General features: G+C 47.6%; 1 protein-coding gene across 1 annotated transcript in view; it reads left to right on the top strand.

The window, feature by feature from the left end:
* Positions 1–113: 113 nt before the first annotated feature.
* Positions 114–15,879, top strand: part of SWI5 (SWI5 homologous recombination repair protein) — a 28,103-nt gene continuing 12,337 nt past the window's right edge. The window contains exons 1-3 of the mRNA XM_040325282.1: positions 114–458; positions 5,548–5,753; positions 9,236–9,284. Of these exons, the coding sequence (XP_040181216.1) occupies positions 114–458; positions 5,548–5,753; positions 9,236–9,284 (600 nt within the window). The remainder of the gene's footprint in view (positions 459–5,547; positions 5,754–9,235; positions 9,285–15,879) is intronic.

Here is a 15,879-nt window from a genome sequence, read left to right as displayed (position 1 = left end):
GAGGATTCCACAGCAGTGAGAGCAATCACCGGGATCCGGGATGGGTGGCTACCAGTAACTGGAGAACTACAAACCCCAGCATGTCATTTGTACAATGTACTACAAGATCCAGCATGTCATCTGTACAACAAGATCCAGCATGTCATCTGTACAATGTACTACAAGATCCAGCATGTCATCTGTACAACAAGATCCAGCATGTCATCTGTACAATGTACTACAAGATCCAGCATGTCATTTGTACAATGTACTACAAGATCCAGCATGTCATCTGTACAATGTACTACAAGATCCAGCATGTCATCTGTACAATGTACTACAAGATCCAGCATGTCATCTGTACAATGTACTACAAGATCCAGCATGTCATCTGTACAAGATCCAGCATGTCATCTGTACAATGTACTACAAGATCCAGCATGTCATCTGTACAAGATCCAGCATGTCATCTGTACAATGTACTACAAAACCCAGCATGTCATCTGTACAATGCACTACAAAATCCAGCATGTCATCTATACAATGCACTACAAAACCCAGCATGTCATCTATACAATGCACTACAAAACCCAGCATGTCATTTATACAATGTACTACAAAACCCAGCCTGTCATCTGTACAATGTACTACAAAACCCAGCCTGTCATCTGTACAATGTACTACAAAATCCCGCATGTCATCTTTACAATGCACTACAAAACCCAGCATGTCATCTGTACAATGTACTACAAGATCCAGCCTGTCATGACATCTGGACAAATCATATTTATATATAATAACTGCTGCTGAATTATGTCTAAGACCCCATGGGTCATGCCAGCCATATTTGTGTAGCTAGTATAGCCAATAATGACCCTGCCTTACCAGCAAAGTCAGTGCCAAGCAAATCCCTCTACATGATAGCTGGAGGGGCACACTGAGAACTGGCATATCTCTGATTACAGAGGTGCAATAACAATAATTCTAGATTAAAGTAGAACTAAAGGCAAAACTTTTTTCCCATTTCAGATTGTTCCTTTTGGGGCAGATTCACAAACAATTGCATGGGCGCAGCGTATGTGAGATACGCTACGCCGCTGTAACTTACTGTTCCCAGCTTCGAATCCACAAAGAATTTGCGCCGTAAGTTACGGCGGCGTAGTGTATCTCTCGCGGCGTAATGGCGCGCAATTCAAATGCGGCGAGTAGGGGGCGTGTTTCATTTAAATGAAGCGCGTCCCCGCGCCGAACGAACTGCGCATGCCCCGTCCCTAAATTTCCCGCCGTGCATTGCGCTAAATGACGTCGCAAGGACGTCATTGTTTTGACATGGACATAAATTACGTCCATCCCGACTAAGGCCCCGTACAGACGAGGGGACAGTCCGCTGAAAACGGTCCGCCGGACCGTTTTCAGCGGACATGTCCCCTCGGAGATTTCTGTCTGATGGTTGTACACACCATGAGACAGAAATCCGCGCGTACACGATATGCTCTGACGTGTCCGCGACGATGACGCGGCGACGTGCGCGGCCCTGGAAGTTCAATGCTTCCACGCATGCGTCTGTACAGACGACCGAACATGTCCGACGGACAGGCTTCCGGCGGACATGTTTCTTAGCATGCTAAGAAACATTTGTCCGCTGGAAAAAGTCTGCTCGGCCGGGAATCCGGTCCAGTCGGCTGTACACACGACCAAACATGTCCGCAGACCAGTTTCAGCAGACATGTTCGGTCGTGTGTACGGCCGACCGGACAGGTTTCCAGCGGACATTTGTCCAGCTGACTGTTTTGCAGCGGACAAATGTTTCTTAGCATGCTAAGAAACATGTCCGCTGGAAGCCTGTCCGCCGGACATGTCGTCTGTACAGACTCACCGTACATGTCCGATCGGCCGCCATCCCTCGCATGCGTCAAAGTGATTTGACGCATGCGTGGAAGCATTGACCTTCCAGCGTCGCCGCGTCATCGTCGCGGAGACGGCGCAGACACGTCACCGCGCTGTCTGTCCACGTGGATTTCGGTTTGATGGTGTGTACAACCATCAGACCGAAATCTCCCAGCGGACCGTTTTCATCGGACTGTCCGCTGGTGTGTACGAGGCCTTACGCAAACTAATTTTTTTTTTTTAATTATACGCGGGAACGACGGCCATACTTAACATTGAGTACGCCACCATATAGCAGCTTTAACTATACACCGGGAAAAGCCGACTAGAGACGACATAAAAGAATGTGACGGCCGCTCGTACGTTTGTGGATCGTAAATAGGAAATAGCTAATAGCTAATCGGAAATAGCTAATTTGCATACTCGACGGGAACGCCACCCAGCGGACGCCGAAGAATTGCATCTAAGATCCGAAGGCGTATGTAGACGTACGCCTGTCGGATCTAACCCAGATGCCGTCGTATCTTGTTTTGAGGATTCAAAACAAAGATACGACGCGGGAAATTTGAAAGTACGCCGGCGTATCAGTAGATACGCCGGCGTACTCTTTGTGGATCTGCCCCATTGAGTCCAGTTGGGGAGTTTTTTACTCCACAAAGAACAGAAGTTTTTTTAAGCCCAGTGTGTGTGGAGCCTTATGCCCCGTACACACCATCACTTTATGTGATGAAAAAAAACGACGTTTTTAAAAACGTCACTTTAATTGACCGTGTGTGTGGGAAAACGTCATTTTATGTCTTGTAAAAAACGACCAAAAAAAATTGAAGCATGCTTCACAGAAATTGACCGTGTGTAGCAAAAAACGTCGTTTAAAACGAAGTTTTTTCACCCGTGCATGCCCAGAAGCTACTTATGAAGCGAGCTTCAATGGAAAAAGTGGTGAGAACGTAACCTCGCTTTGCTAGAGCATTGTGAGAAAAACGATGGTGTGTAGGCAACTTCGTCTTTGAAAATTGAAGTTTCAAAAACGTCATTTTTAACTTCACAGAAAATGTCGTTTTTTTTCATCACATAAAGTGATGGTGTGTACGGGGCATTAGCCCCTGGAAGTAGATGCTTCCAAAGTCCACACAATGATGTCACTGCAGGAAATCAGTCCTTACTAAGGATGAGCTTTGTGTTCGAGTCAAACTCATATTCGACTCGAACATCGTATGTTCGATCGTTCGTCGAATTACGAAAGTTTTGGGCCGTTCGCACCAAATTTGAGTGGCGTGTCACGGCCCATAATTCACTGCGGCTTTGCAGTGCATTGCTGGCTGATGATTGGCCAAGCATGCACTATGACCCGCATGCTTGGCAAATTACAGCCCGCAAAAAAACGGAGAGCCATAATTGGCTAAAGCCAGGGTGGCTTTGGCCAATTATGGCTCAGGGGGTTTAGTACACGCCCCACACTATATAATGCTGCCTGGAAGTCGGCCTTGTGTAGTGTGTTGGTGGTTTACAGAGAGAGAGAGAGAATGTCATTTTTTGGAGTTAGATAGAGCAGGCAGGCAGGCTAGTCAGTTATGCCGCGTACACACGATCGGTTCGTCTGATGAAAATTGTCCGTTTTCATCAGGCAAACCGATTGTGTGTGGGCCCCATCAGTTTTTTCCCATCGATGAAAAAACTTAGAACCTGTTTTAAATATATCTGATGGTTAAAAAAACGATCGTCTGTGGGGAAATCCATCGGTTAAAAATCAATGCATGCTCAGAATCAAGTCGACGCATGCTCGGAAGCATTGAACTTCATTTTTCTGAGCACGTTGTGTTTTACGTCACCGTGTTCTGACATGATCGTTTTTTAACTGATGGTGTGTAGGCAAGACTGATGAAAGTCAGCTTCATCGGATATCTGATGAAAAAATCTATCAGACTGTTTTCAGTGTGTAGAGGATATATATGCATCCCAGGTGTTGTATATATATTTATACACTGTATTGAGTTTAGCTAGATCAGCTCTTCCTAATATACTGACAGTGACAGGCAGGCAGGTGATTGTGCTAGCTGCAGTATTTTCACGTGGTGTACTGTCTGTGTCCTCTGTACAGTGTGCACCTAAAGCTACGTCAATAGATTTGCTGGTGTTTCTCATATTAATTCCTAAAGGCAGTAGAGCTGCACGATTCTGGGAAAAATGAGAATCACAATTCTTTTGCTTAGAATGAAGATCACGATTCTCTCACGATTCTCAAAAAAAATGCATGGTCCTTTTGTAAGCATGCATTTTTGTGATTTTTTATTTTATTTACACGCACAGAGTATGTGCCTTGCTGCAGAACAGCCTATTAATTCGAGAATGAACTGCCTGCCACCCCTGAATAGCACCAAAGTGCATGGGACTTTTTTTAATTTTATTTTTTAATGCCGCTGCATCAAAATGCATGGTGCTTTTGTTAGCATGCATTTTTATTTTTGTGATTTTTTTTTTATATTTACACACATTATTTACACCCAAAGGTGTCCCAGGTCATTTATAATCCTATAGTGTATACTACGGAAAAAAAATTGGCTGCACCGCTAAAGTAGGGTGACCAGACATCCCCAGTTTCAGGGGACAGTCCCCTGATTGAGGACACAAGTCTGTCCCTGGTTTTGTCCCCAGATTGGATTTAATAGGGGGCACGGGCAATTTCATTAAAATAAAAAAATTAGAATTACACCCCCCCCCCCCCGCTCTGCCGTGCCTACTAGCATAGGGGGGCGTATTTTTCCCATTATCTGTGCCCCCTTCTGATGATCATGTGCTGGTCGGAGCGGAGGGAATATTTCTTCAGTTTCGGGCGCATGCCCATTCAGCTTTGCTCGCATGTTCTTCTGCCTTGGCTCAAATCCTGGCCAGCCACCTGCCTATCTCCTTGCCTTCCCTGGCGGAGTTATCTTCCTCCGCTCCCCATTCAGTAGTAGCCGAGGCCCGAAGAGTGATACTTGAGAGGCTGTGCGACGGGCAGAGAGTCGCTGATTGCTGTTATTACTAGTAAAGAAAAAATATGTCCCCGGATTTCATTATAAAAATCTGGTCATCTTACGCTAAAGTGTTCAGATTCGACCTGAACAAAAAGATGGCACCCTTGTGCAGGTAGACACGGCCCTCACACAGGGTACGCATTCATACAACCCGTGAGAATGAGGTCTCTCTCAGGTGAGAAACCAGGAAGAGGGGGTGGGGGTCCCCAAGACAATTATTATCTAAAAAATATACAGTATAAGTAAATAATAACATTATCTATGTGTATGAGGGGGGGTGTGAGAAACTCAATGTAGAGGGCGAAGGTCAGCTATAAGTACGAAACACTAGGACCCCTGACAGTTTTCTGTCCATTGAAGTGTTTCTCTCACTTCCTGTCAGGTAAAACATTGTCCCCGAAACAGGAAGTGAGGAAAAACCTCTCTGATGGAGCCCTAGACAACAGAAAAACCTGTTCTAATCTTTCTCCACTTTAAACAAAACTAAAGTTTTGTCTTTAATTGCACTTTATTTACTGTAGCAGATGCTTGGTATATGATTGATCACAGAGGGTATACACCAGCAGCACTGTGTACACAAGTACTGGCAGTGAGCGGATCACACATCCTGACAGATGCCAGGCCTGATCATGTGGGCCGGCGAGTCATGTGACCGGTCAGCTGACAGAGTCGTACCTTCTCCCAGAGGCTGCCTGTGATCGGAGGGTGCTGTGTTCTGCCATGGTGCCCCTCGTGTGATCAGAGCAGTGTGTCGCCCCAGAGCTGCAGGCTGGAGTCTCCCCGGAGCACAGGGGCCCCTAAGAGGGAGGATTCTGCGGGGACTCCCAGACAGACCTGCTTCCTCACCCCCAGACCCAGGGGCAGTCTCCGCAGGTGAGATGGGGAGGGAGACTGTAATACATGAATGGTGGATCCTGGGGAGTATCAGTCATAGGGGGTGATCACTTCTCTAGAACCTGATTTGTTCTTTATGTATAGTTATATTTATGTCTGCATATATATAAAAAATATATATATATATATATATATATATATATATATATATATATATATATATATATGTGTGTGTGTGTGTAAGCTGATTGGCGGCCATCCATCTGGTGGAGAACTACAAGTCCCATCATTCCTCTGCCTGTGGGAGTCATGCTGCCGCTGTCAGCCTGGCAATGCCTCACGTAGTTCTGCAACAGCTGGCGAGCTGCCACTTTGACACCTGTGCTGTATAGGCTCTGTGCCCCTCCCCCCGCCTTGCCATTATTGCAGATGTACTCCATGGGCTCTGCCCAGCCTTTGGGGTTCCCTGGGTGCATCTGTGAACATGCAGGGGGTTTTCCACAGACCTGTAAAGACAATAAAGGATTCGGGGTTCTCTGGTAGCAGTCTTTGTATGTGCATTGACAGCCAGGGAATCTGGGCACAGGCATAGATGTGCCACAGGGCTCTCTCTGGTTTTAAAACGGTTGTATACCCCTTTTTTTTTTTTTTACTTTTTCCTACAGATGAGCCTATAATAAGGCTTACTTGTAGATAAAAAGAATATCTCCTAAACTTGTACGGTTTAGGTCGGAGATGTTCCCTTTGCATGCAGCTGCTGACGTCAGCGGCGCATGCACTCTGAATGCCCGACTGATGCTGCTGGACCTTGCCGGAAAGAAGTCTCCCGTGCGCATGCGTGGGAGGGACAACATCGTGGCTTCGGCCACTCACAGCGCCGGAGCCGTGATACCTGGAAGACACGCCGAGGGAAAATGTCATCTCCCTCAGCATGGACCGGGATCACCCGCCAACGCCTCTTTCTAAGGTAAGTATTTCATAATGAGCTAGTATGCCATGCATACTAGCTCATTATGGGCTAGATTCAGATAGCCCGCCATAACTTTGTGCGGGCGTAGCGTATCTCAGATACGCTACGCCGCCGTAACTTAGTGAGGCAGGTTCTATATTCACCACGAACCTGCACCCTAAGTTACGGCGGCGTAGCGTAAATCTGCCGGCGTAAGCGCGCCTAATTCAAATTGTGAAGAGGTGGGCGTGTTTTATGTAAATAAAACATGACCCCACGTAAATGACGTCTCTAACGAATGGCGCATGCGCCATCCGTGAACGTATCCCAGTGCACATGCTCCTAATCACGTCGCAAATGGTCAATGCTTTTGACGTGAACGTAATTTACGCTAAGCCCTATTCGCGAACGACTTGCGCAAACAACGTAAACAACGTACAATTCAACGCTGTCCCGACGTCTATACTTAACATTGGCTGTGCCTCATAATATTATTATTATTATTATTATTATACAGGATTTATATAGCGCCAACAGTTTGCGCAGCGCTTTACATCAGGGAAGACAGTACAGTCACAATACAATTCAATACAGGAGGGGTCAGAGGGCCCTGCTCGTTAGAGCTTACAATATAGCAGGCATAACTTTACGCCGGAAAAAGCCTTACGTAAAAAAAATCCGCCGGGCGCACGTACGTTTCTGAATCGGCGTATCTAGCTCATTTGCATATTCTACGCGGAAATCAGCGGAAGCGCCACCTAGCGGCCAGCGTAAATATGCACCCTAAGATACGACAGGGTAGGAGACTTACGCCGGTCGTATCTTAGCAACATTTAAGCGTGTCTCAGTTTGAGCATACGCTTAAAGTTGGGACGGCGGGGATTCGGACTTACGACGGCGTATCTACTGATACGCCCGTCGTAAGTGTTACTGAATCTAGCCCTATGCCTTTTGCCTTACAGGTTTTAAAAAATAAAATAACATTTTAATCTGCAGGTATACAATATACATTCGCTTTATGTCCTGTGGCACATCTGCGGAGAGGGAAAAGCAGAAGTGCAGCTTCTACGTACACATATAATAATGTCCATGTGTAAGAGAGGGAGGAGGCAGAGCAGCACAAGATGACCTTTAGGGTAAACGTCCACTTTAAGGCGTCACTAAAAGCATTTTTTTTTCTTTGAATAGTTATTTTTCCCATCTGTGTCCCTTTTGTGGAGATACCCCTTCACTTCCTGTCCCATAGCCAAAACAGGAAGTGAGAGGAAATCTCTCCAAAGTGAGGGAATTCAGGGTGTCCCCACTGAAAGATTTCCCCTCCATTGTGTTCTGGTGACAACCCAAACTTTGAGGTTTTCTTTTACTTTTATGGTAATCAAGAGGCTGAATCTCCCTAACGGGGGCACAGACAGGAATGAATATATTCCCTCTCCACCCTATCCAAACTTTTAAAAAAGTTTTGCCTTTAGTGACACTTTAAGCTTTTTTTTTTATTATTGTACAGACTTCATCAAGGGTCAAAATACTTACCGTATTTATCGGCGTATACCGCACACTTTTTTGCCCTGAAAATCAGGGCAAAATCGTGGGTTCGCGATATACGCCGATACCCGCTTCCCGCGCCGAGTTTGAACCACTGCGCCGGCATATACCGAGCACAGTACACTCGGGTATAGTCGGGCAGGCTCGGCTCCTCTCGCGGTCACGTCCTGGATGTACAGGACGCACAGGACGTGACCGCGAGAGGAGCCGAGCCTGCCCGAGTGTACTGCGCTCGATATATGCCGGCGCAGTGGTTCAAACTAAGCGGGGATCGAGCAGGGAGGACACCACGATGGCCGCAGAAGGACGCCGGACACGACGAGGAGGACACCACCGAAGCCGCAGACGGACCCGACGAGGCCGCCGCGCAAGACAACAAAACTGTAAGTACTAAAATGTTTTTTTTTTTTTTTTTACAGGAATGCGGGTCCACATTAGAGGTGCGCGCTATACGCCGGAGAGCGCAATACCCCGATAAATACGGTATTTTTTGTGATTTTGAAACCTGTTGCGCCGGCATGTTTTATGTGCAAAAAAAGTGCATTTTTAATTCTATTTTTTGTTCCCCCCCCCAGGAGCCTGCAAAGCATTGTACCCGTGTTTAGTGGATCGCAGGTGCAATGTCCGGCTCCTGCAGACTCTTCCTCCAGCTGTATGGAAAAGCTGGAAGAAAAGTCAATGGACTATGAAGGCATTCATCAGAGCCCTCAATGTCCAATGATAACTTCAAGCTGTCTGCTGTGGCAGATGGGATTTGTAGTTTCTTCATTCACAGATTCCTGTGAATGAATGACGCGGCTCTATGGGAGGAGCCCCACACAGCCATGTTGAGTTTGAAATTTGGGGGGGGGGGGGTTTGAGGGAGGGGTTATACCCAAAATAAGTTGTAACAAAAAGTGAATTTAGTCTGTAAAGCCTAACTCTGGTCAATTACATAGTCACTTTTTTTTTTTTCAGTACATTTTGGAAAAAATATATATTCAGTTGTCACCATGACACTTATCACATTTTATATCTGTTTTTCATCTAGGACGCCGCTGGGAAACCGAAAAAATGTCAATGCTGTGTTCAAGTCACCAGTAAGTTCTATATTAGACTGATATATAAATATTTTCTATAATTCTCTTCATATATTGATACTCCAGAACTGAATTTTTTTTTTTTTTTTTTTACTGCGTGGAAATGGTGAATAATCCTAATGTATAGGCTATCCAATGGAGATTTGAGATTCATTTTTGGGGTTTTTGAACCACTTAAGCCCCGGACCATTATGCAAGTAAAGGACCTGGCCTCTTTTTGCGATTCCGCACTGCGTCGCTTTAACTGACAATTGCGCGGTCGTGCGACGTGGCTCCCAAACAAAATTGGCGTCCTTTTTTTCCCACAAATAGAGCTTTCTTTTGGTGGTATTTGATCACCTCTGCAGTATTTTTTTTTTGCGCGCGATAAACAAAAATAGAGCGACAATTTTGAAAAAAAAACAATATTTTTTACTTTTTGCTATAATAAATATCCCCAAAAAATATATAGAAAAACTTTTTTTTTCCCTCAGTTTAGGCCGATACGTATTCTTCTACATATTTTTGGTAAAAAAATCGCAATAAGCGTTTATTGCTTGGTTTGCGCAAAAGTTATAGCGTTTACAAAATAGGGGATAGTTTTATGGCATTTTTGTTAATTTTTTATTTATTTTTTTTACTAGGAATGGCGGTGATCATCCTTCCCTTTTTTCTTTTTTTTTCGTGACTGCGACATTATGACGGACACATCGGACACTTTTGACACATTTTTGGGACCATCTGCCACCTGCCTATTTAGTATTGGCAGGTGGCACTGGTTGGCACTGGCAGATGTCACTGATTGGCACGTGGCACTGGCAGGTGGCACTAATTGGCACTGGCAGGTGGCACTAATTGGCACTGGCAGTTGGCACTGGCAGGTGGCACTGGATGGCAATAGTTGGCACTGGCAGATGGCACTGGTTGTCATTGGCAGCTGGCACTGGATGGCACGTGGCACTGAATGGCATTGGCAGGTGGAACTGGTTGGTACTGACTGGCAGATGGCACTGGATGGTAATGATTGGCAGGTGGCACTGGTTTGCACTGGCAGGTGGCACTGGATGGCACTAGTTGGCACTGGAGGGCACTAGCTGGTGGCACTGGCAGGTGGCACTAGTTGGCATTGGCAGGTGGCACTGGATAGCACTGGATAGCATTGACAGGTGGCACTGGATAGCATTGACAGGTGGTACTGGATGGCATTGGCAGGTGGCACTAGTTGGCATTGGCAGGTGGCACTAGTTGGCACTGGATGGCATTGGCAGGTTTCACAGCCGATAATGTAGCTGTGTGAAGCTACTCTCTGCAGCACCATGTGAAACTGTATGGAGTGAGGAGCTCAGATTTAGCGTGATGTCGGAGGTGGGGGGGACCCGGGGTGGGCGGGCACCAGCAGCTATCCAGCCAATGATCGGGCCGTTAAATAAAGGGGCAGGGCCACATACATGTAGCTGTCCGCCCAGACCTCATCCCATTGGCTGGTGTTGGAAAGCTGGGTCCCGCCCACCCCGACATCAGACCTTGCTAATGACAGCTCCCTTCTCTCTCTCTCCTGAATGTTTCACACACGCGGCGCTGCTCTGTAGACAGTGTGGAGAAGGGAGGAGGAACTCTCCACACTCTGCTGACACAGATGCAGATGTGTAAATATCGGCCATATTTGGATAATAATCGTCCGATGCCGATTTCTCCAAAATGGCCGAATATCGGCCGATATATCGGTCAACCTCTAATAGTTGATAGGGGATTCCATTCCACAGAGCTATTATGTTCTCCCTGCAGGGGTCGTGGAAAGCTGTCCCTGCCAGGAGAACATAATGATCCAAATTTAAATCAATGGAAAGTGCCGTTGTAGCGGCGCTTTGCGGGCACTTCTAATACTTTCTTTATCGTACATCACGGGACACAGAGCGGCATTCATTACTATATGGGTTATATGGAGTACCTTCAGGTGTAGACACTGGCAATCTCAAACAGGAAATGCCCCTCCCTATATAACCCCCTCCCATAGGAGGAGTACCTCAGTTTTTCCGCCAGTGTCTTAGGTGTTAGTCATGGTTTAGCTTGCCTCCACATCCTTGGGATTAGGTGAGCTAACCGGTTCTGTCCAAAAAAGCCTCAGCGCTAAAGTGGTCAGTAACCGGACCCCAAACCCTTGGGGTATAGCCCATAATGCTTTTCTTTTTAGAGAGCTGGACCCTGGGCCCAGAACTTAGAAACCTTTGGGTGCCTAATGTTTCTGTTGCCAGAGTGCTATATGGGCCCAGGACAGTGGATCCTTCATAGGAACCCAGGGCCTGAAGGTCTAGACATCCCCACCGAGATGGGGGAAGATTGGGCCTCTTGCTTGGCAAAGTCCTGCGGCATGGAGCAGGTAAGTGAGGGGAAAACTTGCGGAACTTGGTTCTTAGCAGGTTTTTTCTGGGGGGTCACAGGGGACATGCCTAAAGTTATGCACTGCATCTGGCAAACTAGTCACATATCATAAAGATAGGATGGCTCTATATGTATTATTCCCCATAAGATGTGACCTCCCTTGTAGTGTTGGAAAAGCATTGAGTGGGGCCTGTGTGATATAAAAGTATATGTGTGTGTCAGAGAGCTGTGCTTACCTGCAAGCCTCCAGGCGATGCTCCATTCAGTCTTCCTCCTCACGGCCTGCAAAGCAGGCAAAACGCCGACCTCTGGAGCAGAGAGGTCCCTTCCTCCCAACCCCACCCCCCCCCCCTGTCGGGAGGGGCATTTCCTGTTTGAGATTGCTGGGGGGGAAGGGCGGGTCAGTGGCTTAAGGAAGGGGCGGCCCTTCCTTGTTTGTTCCATATAGCTCATTCAATACTTTGGAACTGAGGAGGAAAGACCAGAACGGCAAGCACGGGGCGCCGAGGACACACAGTGGCCAGAAAGAATATTGCAGTCTTCAGAAAGACTGTTTTCAAGCCTAGAAATAGGCTGTTTCTTTTCCATCTCATAGTTTTTCTTGCAATACTACTCAGGGGGACAGAATGTTTTTTCTTTCCTAGATTTGAAAAAAAAAAAAAAAAAAAGTGTCATCTAGGGGAGAGGAAGCATTTTTTATCCCCCAAACAGGTGTTTGGGCATTTAACTATTTATAAGTCCCAGGTACCAATAAGTAGCAGGTGTACCTCGGTATTGTACCATGGCATCAAAAAACAAGGGTACAAGAGGTGGGGATTCCGCCAGAGAGTCTGAGGTCTCGGACAATGCTATGCCGCTGCTTTCCCCACAGGGAGCCTTGGGGCCATCGGGATCTGGGGCTGGAGCTGACGCGGGTCAGTCCAACCCTAAGATGGTCACGGAGGAGATATTACTCACCTCTTTAAAAGAGATGCAGAAAAGCATGGGTAAAATGATAGCCGCAGCTATGCGGGGCAGTAAGCGGAATAGATCTCCGTCGCCCGAGCGCGGACCCTCGGAAGAGGAGGTCCTTTCCTCAGGGGAATTGGACGACCTCTTGGACAAGGACCAAGTAGGTTCAGGGATCGAAGATCCGGATACAGAGGAGTCTGGGGCAGTCTCCCTGAGGGAGAGCTGGTGGATTCAAGGATTGTCGGACTTGGTCCATAGGGCATTCAACTTGCCAGTACCAGATCTCCAGGTATCGACGGTTTCAGCTTTGGGCTCACTGAGGGCGCCTCAAAGCAATGCTGTGTTTCCGATCCATCCTCTATTAGAGGGAGTTTTGTTCCAAGATTGGAACAAGCCAGATAAGATCTTCTTACCACCTAAGAAGTTCTCTGTCCTATATCCTATGGAAGAAAAATTTTCCAAAAGATGGGCTACTCCTGCAGTGGACGCAGCCATCTCATGTGTTAACAAATCGTTAACATGCCCTGTAGAAAACATACAGGTGTTTAAGGATCCAGTTGATAAGCGCTTGGAAGCACTACTTAAGAACTCCTTCACTACTGCAGGGGCAGTAGTACAGCCAGCTGTGGCTGCGATTGGGGTCGCTCAAGCATTATCGGATCAATTTAAGCAGATGCTTAAACTTATTCCTGCCCAGCAGGCAGAAGAATTTTCGGATGTCCCTAAGGCCATATGTTTTACGGTAGACGCAATCAAGGATTCTATCCAGCAAGCGTCACGTTTATCGTTATCCCTTATCCATATGAGAAGACTCTTATGGTTAAAAAGCTGGGAGGCTGAGCCCCCATGCAAGAAGCTCCTGGTAGGGTTCCCCTTCCATGGAGGACGACTCTTCGGAGAAGACCTAGATAAATACATTCAGACCATTTCAAACGGCAAGAGTACTCTCTTGCCAACTAAGAAGAAGGTTCAGGGGCCTGCGTTTAAACGACAGTATTCCCCTGGGCAGGGGCCCTCTAATGCCAAGCAGTATCGACGGCCTCCTGCAAAAGCAAACTTCGGCTTCAACAGCAAATCACAAGGACAGGCTGTTAGAGGCAAAAGGCAGTGGTTTCGCAAACCAGCAAAACCAGCCCCCAAGCCAACCTTATGAAGGGGCGCCCCCACCCACGAAGGTGGGGGGAAGGCTGCGACTCTTTTCAGAGATTTGGGAAGCCAGCATTCCCGACGAGTGGGTACGGTCTTCCGTGGCCACAGGCTACAAATTAGATTTCCTAAGGTTTCCTCCTCCTCATTTCCAGGAGTCGAGGATTCCAAACGATCCGCCTCGGATTCCGGCCAGTCCTGGAACAGGGGCTGGGTTTCTACTCCAACCTATTCATCATCCCCAATGGAGATGTCAGGCCAATTTTGGACCTAAAGATGGTAAATGCATATCTAAAGATCCGCTCATTTCGGATGGAATCCGTGCGGTCAGCAGCTGCCACACTCCAGAAGGACGACTTCATGGCGTCCATAGACATAAAGGATGCCTACCTTCATGTTCCAATTTATCAGCCACATCAAAGATATCTACGCTTCATGGTGGCTTCGCGTCACTTCCAATTCGTGGCGCTTCCCTTCGGGTTGGCTACGGCCCCCCGGGTGTTCACGAAGGTCCTAGCTCCGATCCTAGCCAAGCTAAGGATCCAAGGGGTCACGATCCTAGCATACCTGGACGACCTCCTAGTCATAGACCACTCGTCTCCCGGCTTGGAGCGAGCAGTGGCCCTCACGGTCCGATACCTCGAGAGGTTCGGCTGGGTCCTAAATCGAGAAAAGTCAGCTTTCCAGCCCACAAGGCAGTTGGAATATCTCGGCATGAGATTAGACACAGAACAACAAGGAGTGTTCCTACCTCTGAGGAAGGTAAAAGCCATCAAGGAATTAATCCTACTGGTTCTAAGCAAGAAAGAACCGACTATTCGCCTATGTATGAGGTTACTAGGCAAGATGGTGGCCACGTTCGAGGCGGTACCATACGCCCAGAGCCACACTCGCATCCTACAGGCAGCCATCCTGTCAGCATGGAGCAGAAGGCCACAGGCCTTGGATATCCCGTTGCCGCTCTTATCAAGAGTCCGACAAAGTCTGTGTTGGTGGTTAGACCCTCAGAATCTACTGAAGGGGAAGTCTTTCAGCCCAGTGGCTTGAAAGATAGTGACCACAGACGCCAGCCTGACGGGCTGGGGAGCAATTTTGGATGGTTGCACTCGCCAAGGTACTTGGGCAAAGCCAGAGAAGCAGTTGCCCATCAACATCTTGGAGCTCAGAGCTGCTCGACTAGCCCTCAGGGCTTGGACGTCAAAATTGCAGGGGTTCCCGGTGAGAATTCAATCAGACAATGCCACGGCCGTGGCATACATAAATCACCAAGGGGGAACCAGGAGTCAAGCCGCTCAGAGAGAGGTGAGCTTGATTCTCCTATGGGCAGAGGCGCATGTGCCCTGCATATCGGCAATATTCATTCCAGGAGTGGACAACTTTCAGGCGGACTTCTTAAGCCGCCAGACTCTATGGCCGGGGGAATGGTCTCTGCATCCACAAGTCTTTCAAGCACTCTGCCAAAGATGGGGAGTGCCGGACGTGGATATCATGGCATCGAGACTCAACAAGAAACTAGACAGGTTCATATCCCGCTCAAGGGATCCGATGGCCTGCGGAACCGATGCGTTGGTTTGCCCTTGGCATCAGTTCAAACTTCTTTATGCGTTTCCCCCGCTCCAGTTACTACCCCGCCTGCTGCGCAGGATCCGGGTGGAACACATACCAGTCATCCTGGTAGCTCCAGCATGGCCCAGAAGGGCATGGTACTCACTCATCCTAAAGATGGTAGTGGGAGACCCTTGGACTCTTCCTCTACGGCCAGACCTGCTATCGCAAGGTCCGATCCTCCACCCTGCCTTACGGCATCTAAATTTGACGGCCTGGAAGCTGAATCCCTGATTCTCAGGGGTAGAGGTCTGTCTCAGAAAGTAGTCTCTACCCTAATCAGAGCCAGGAAACCGGTCTCTAGGGTGATTTATTACAGGGTCTGGAAGGCCTATGTAGGCTGGTGTGAGTCCAAGCGATGGCTTTTCTCGCAAATTTACCATCGATAGAGTATTAAGTTTTCTCCAGCTAGGAGTGGATAAAGGATTGGCATTAAGCACAATCAAAGGACAGATTTCTGCTCTGTCAGTGTGGTTTCAGCGGCCGCTGGCCACCCACTCGCTGGTTAAGACCTTCCTTCAAGGGGTCTTACGTA

This window comes from Rana temporaria, chromosome 9 (assembly GCF_905171775.1).
Source record: "Rana temporaria chromosome 9, aRanTem1.1, whole genome shotgun sequence".
NCBI lineage: Eukaryota > Metazoa > Chordata > Amphibia > Anura > Ranidae > Rana > Rana temporaria.
Note: the sequence above shows the minus strand (reverse complement) of the source record. Positions and strands in the feature narration are given on the sequence as shown.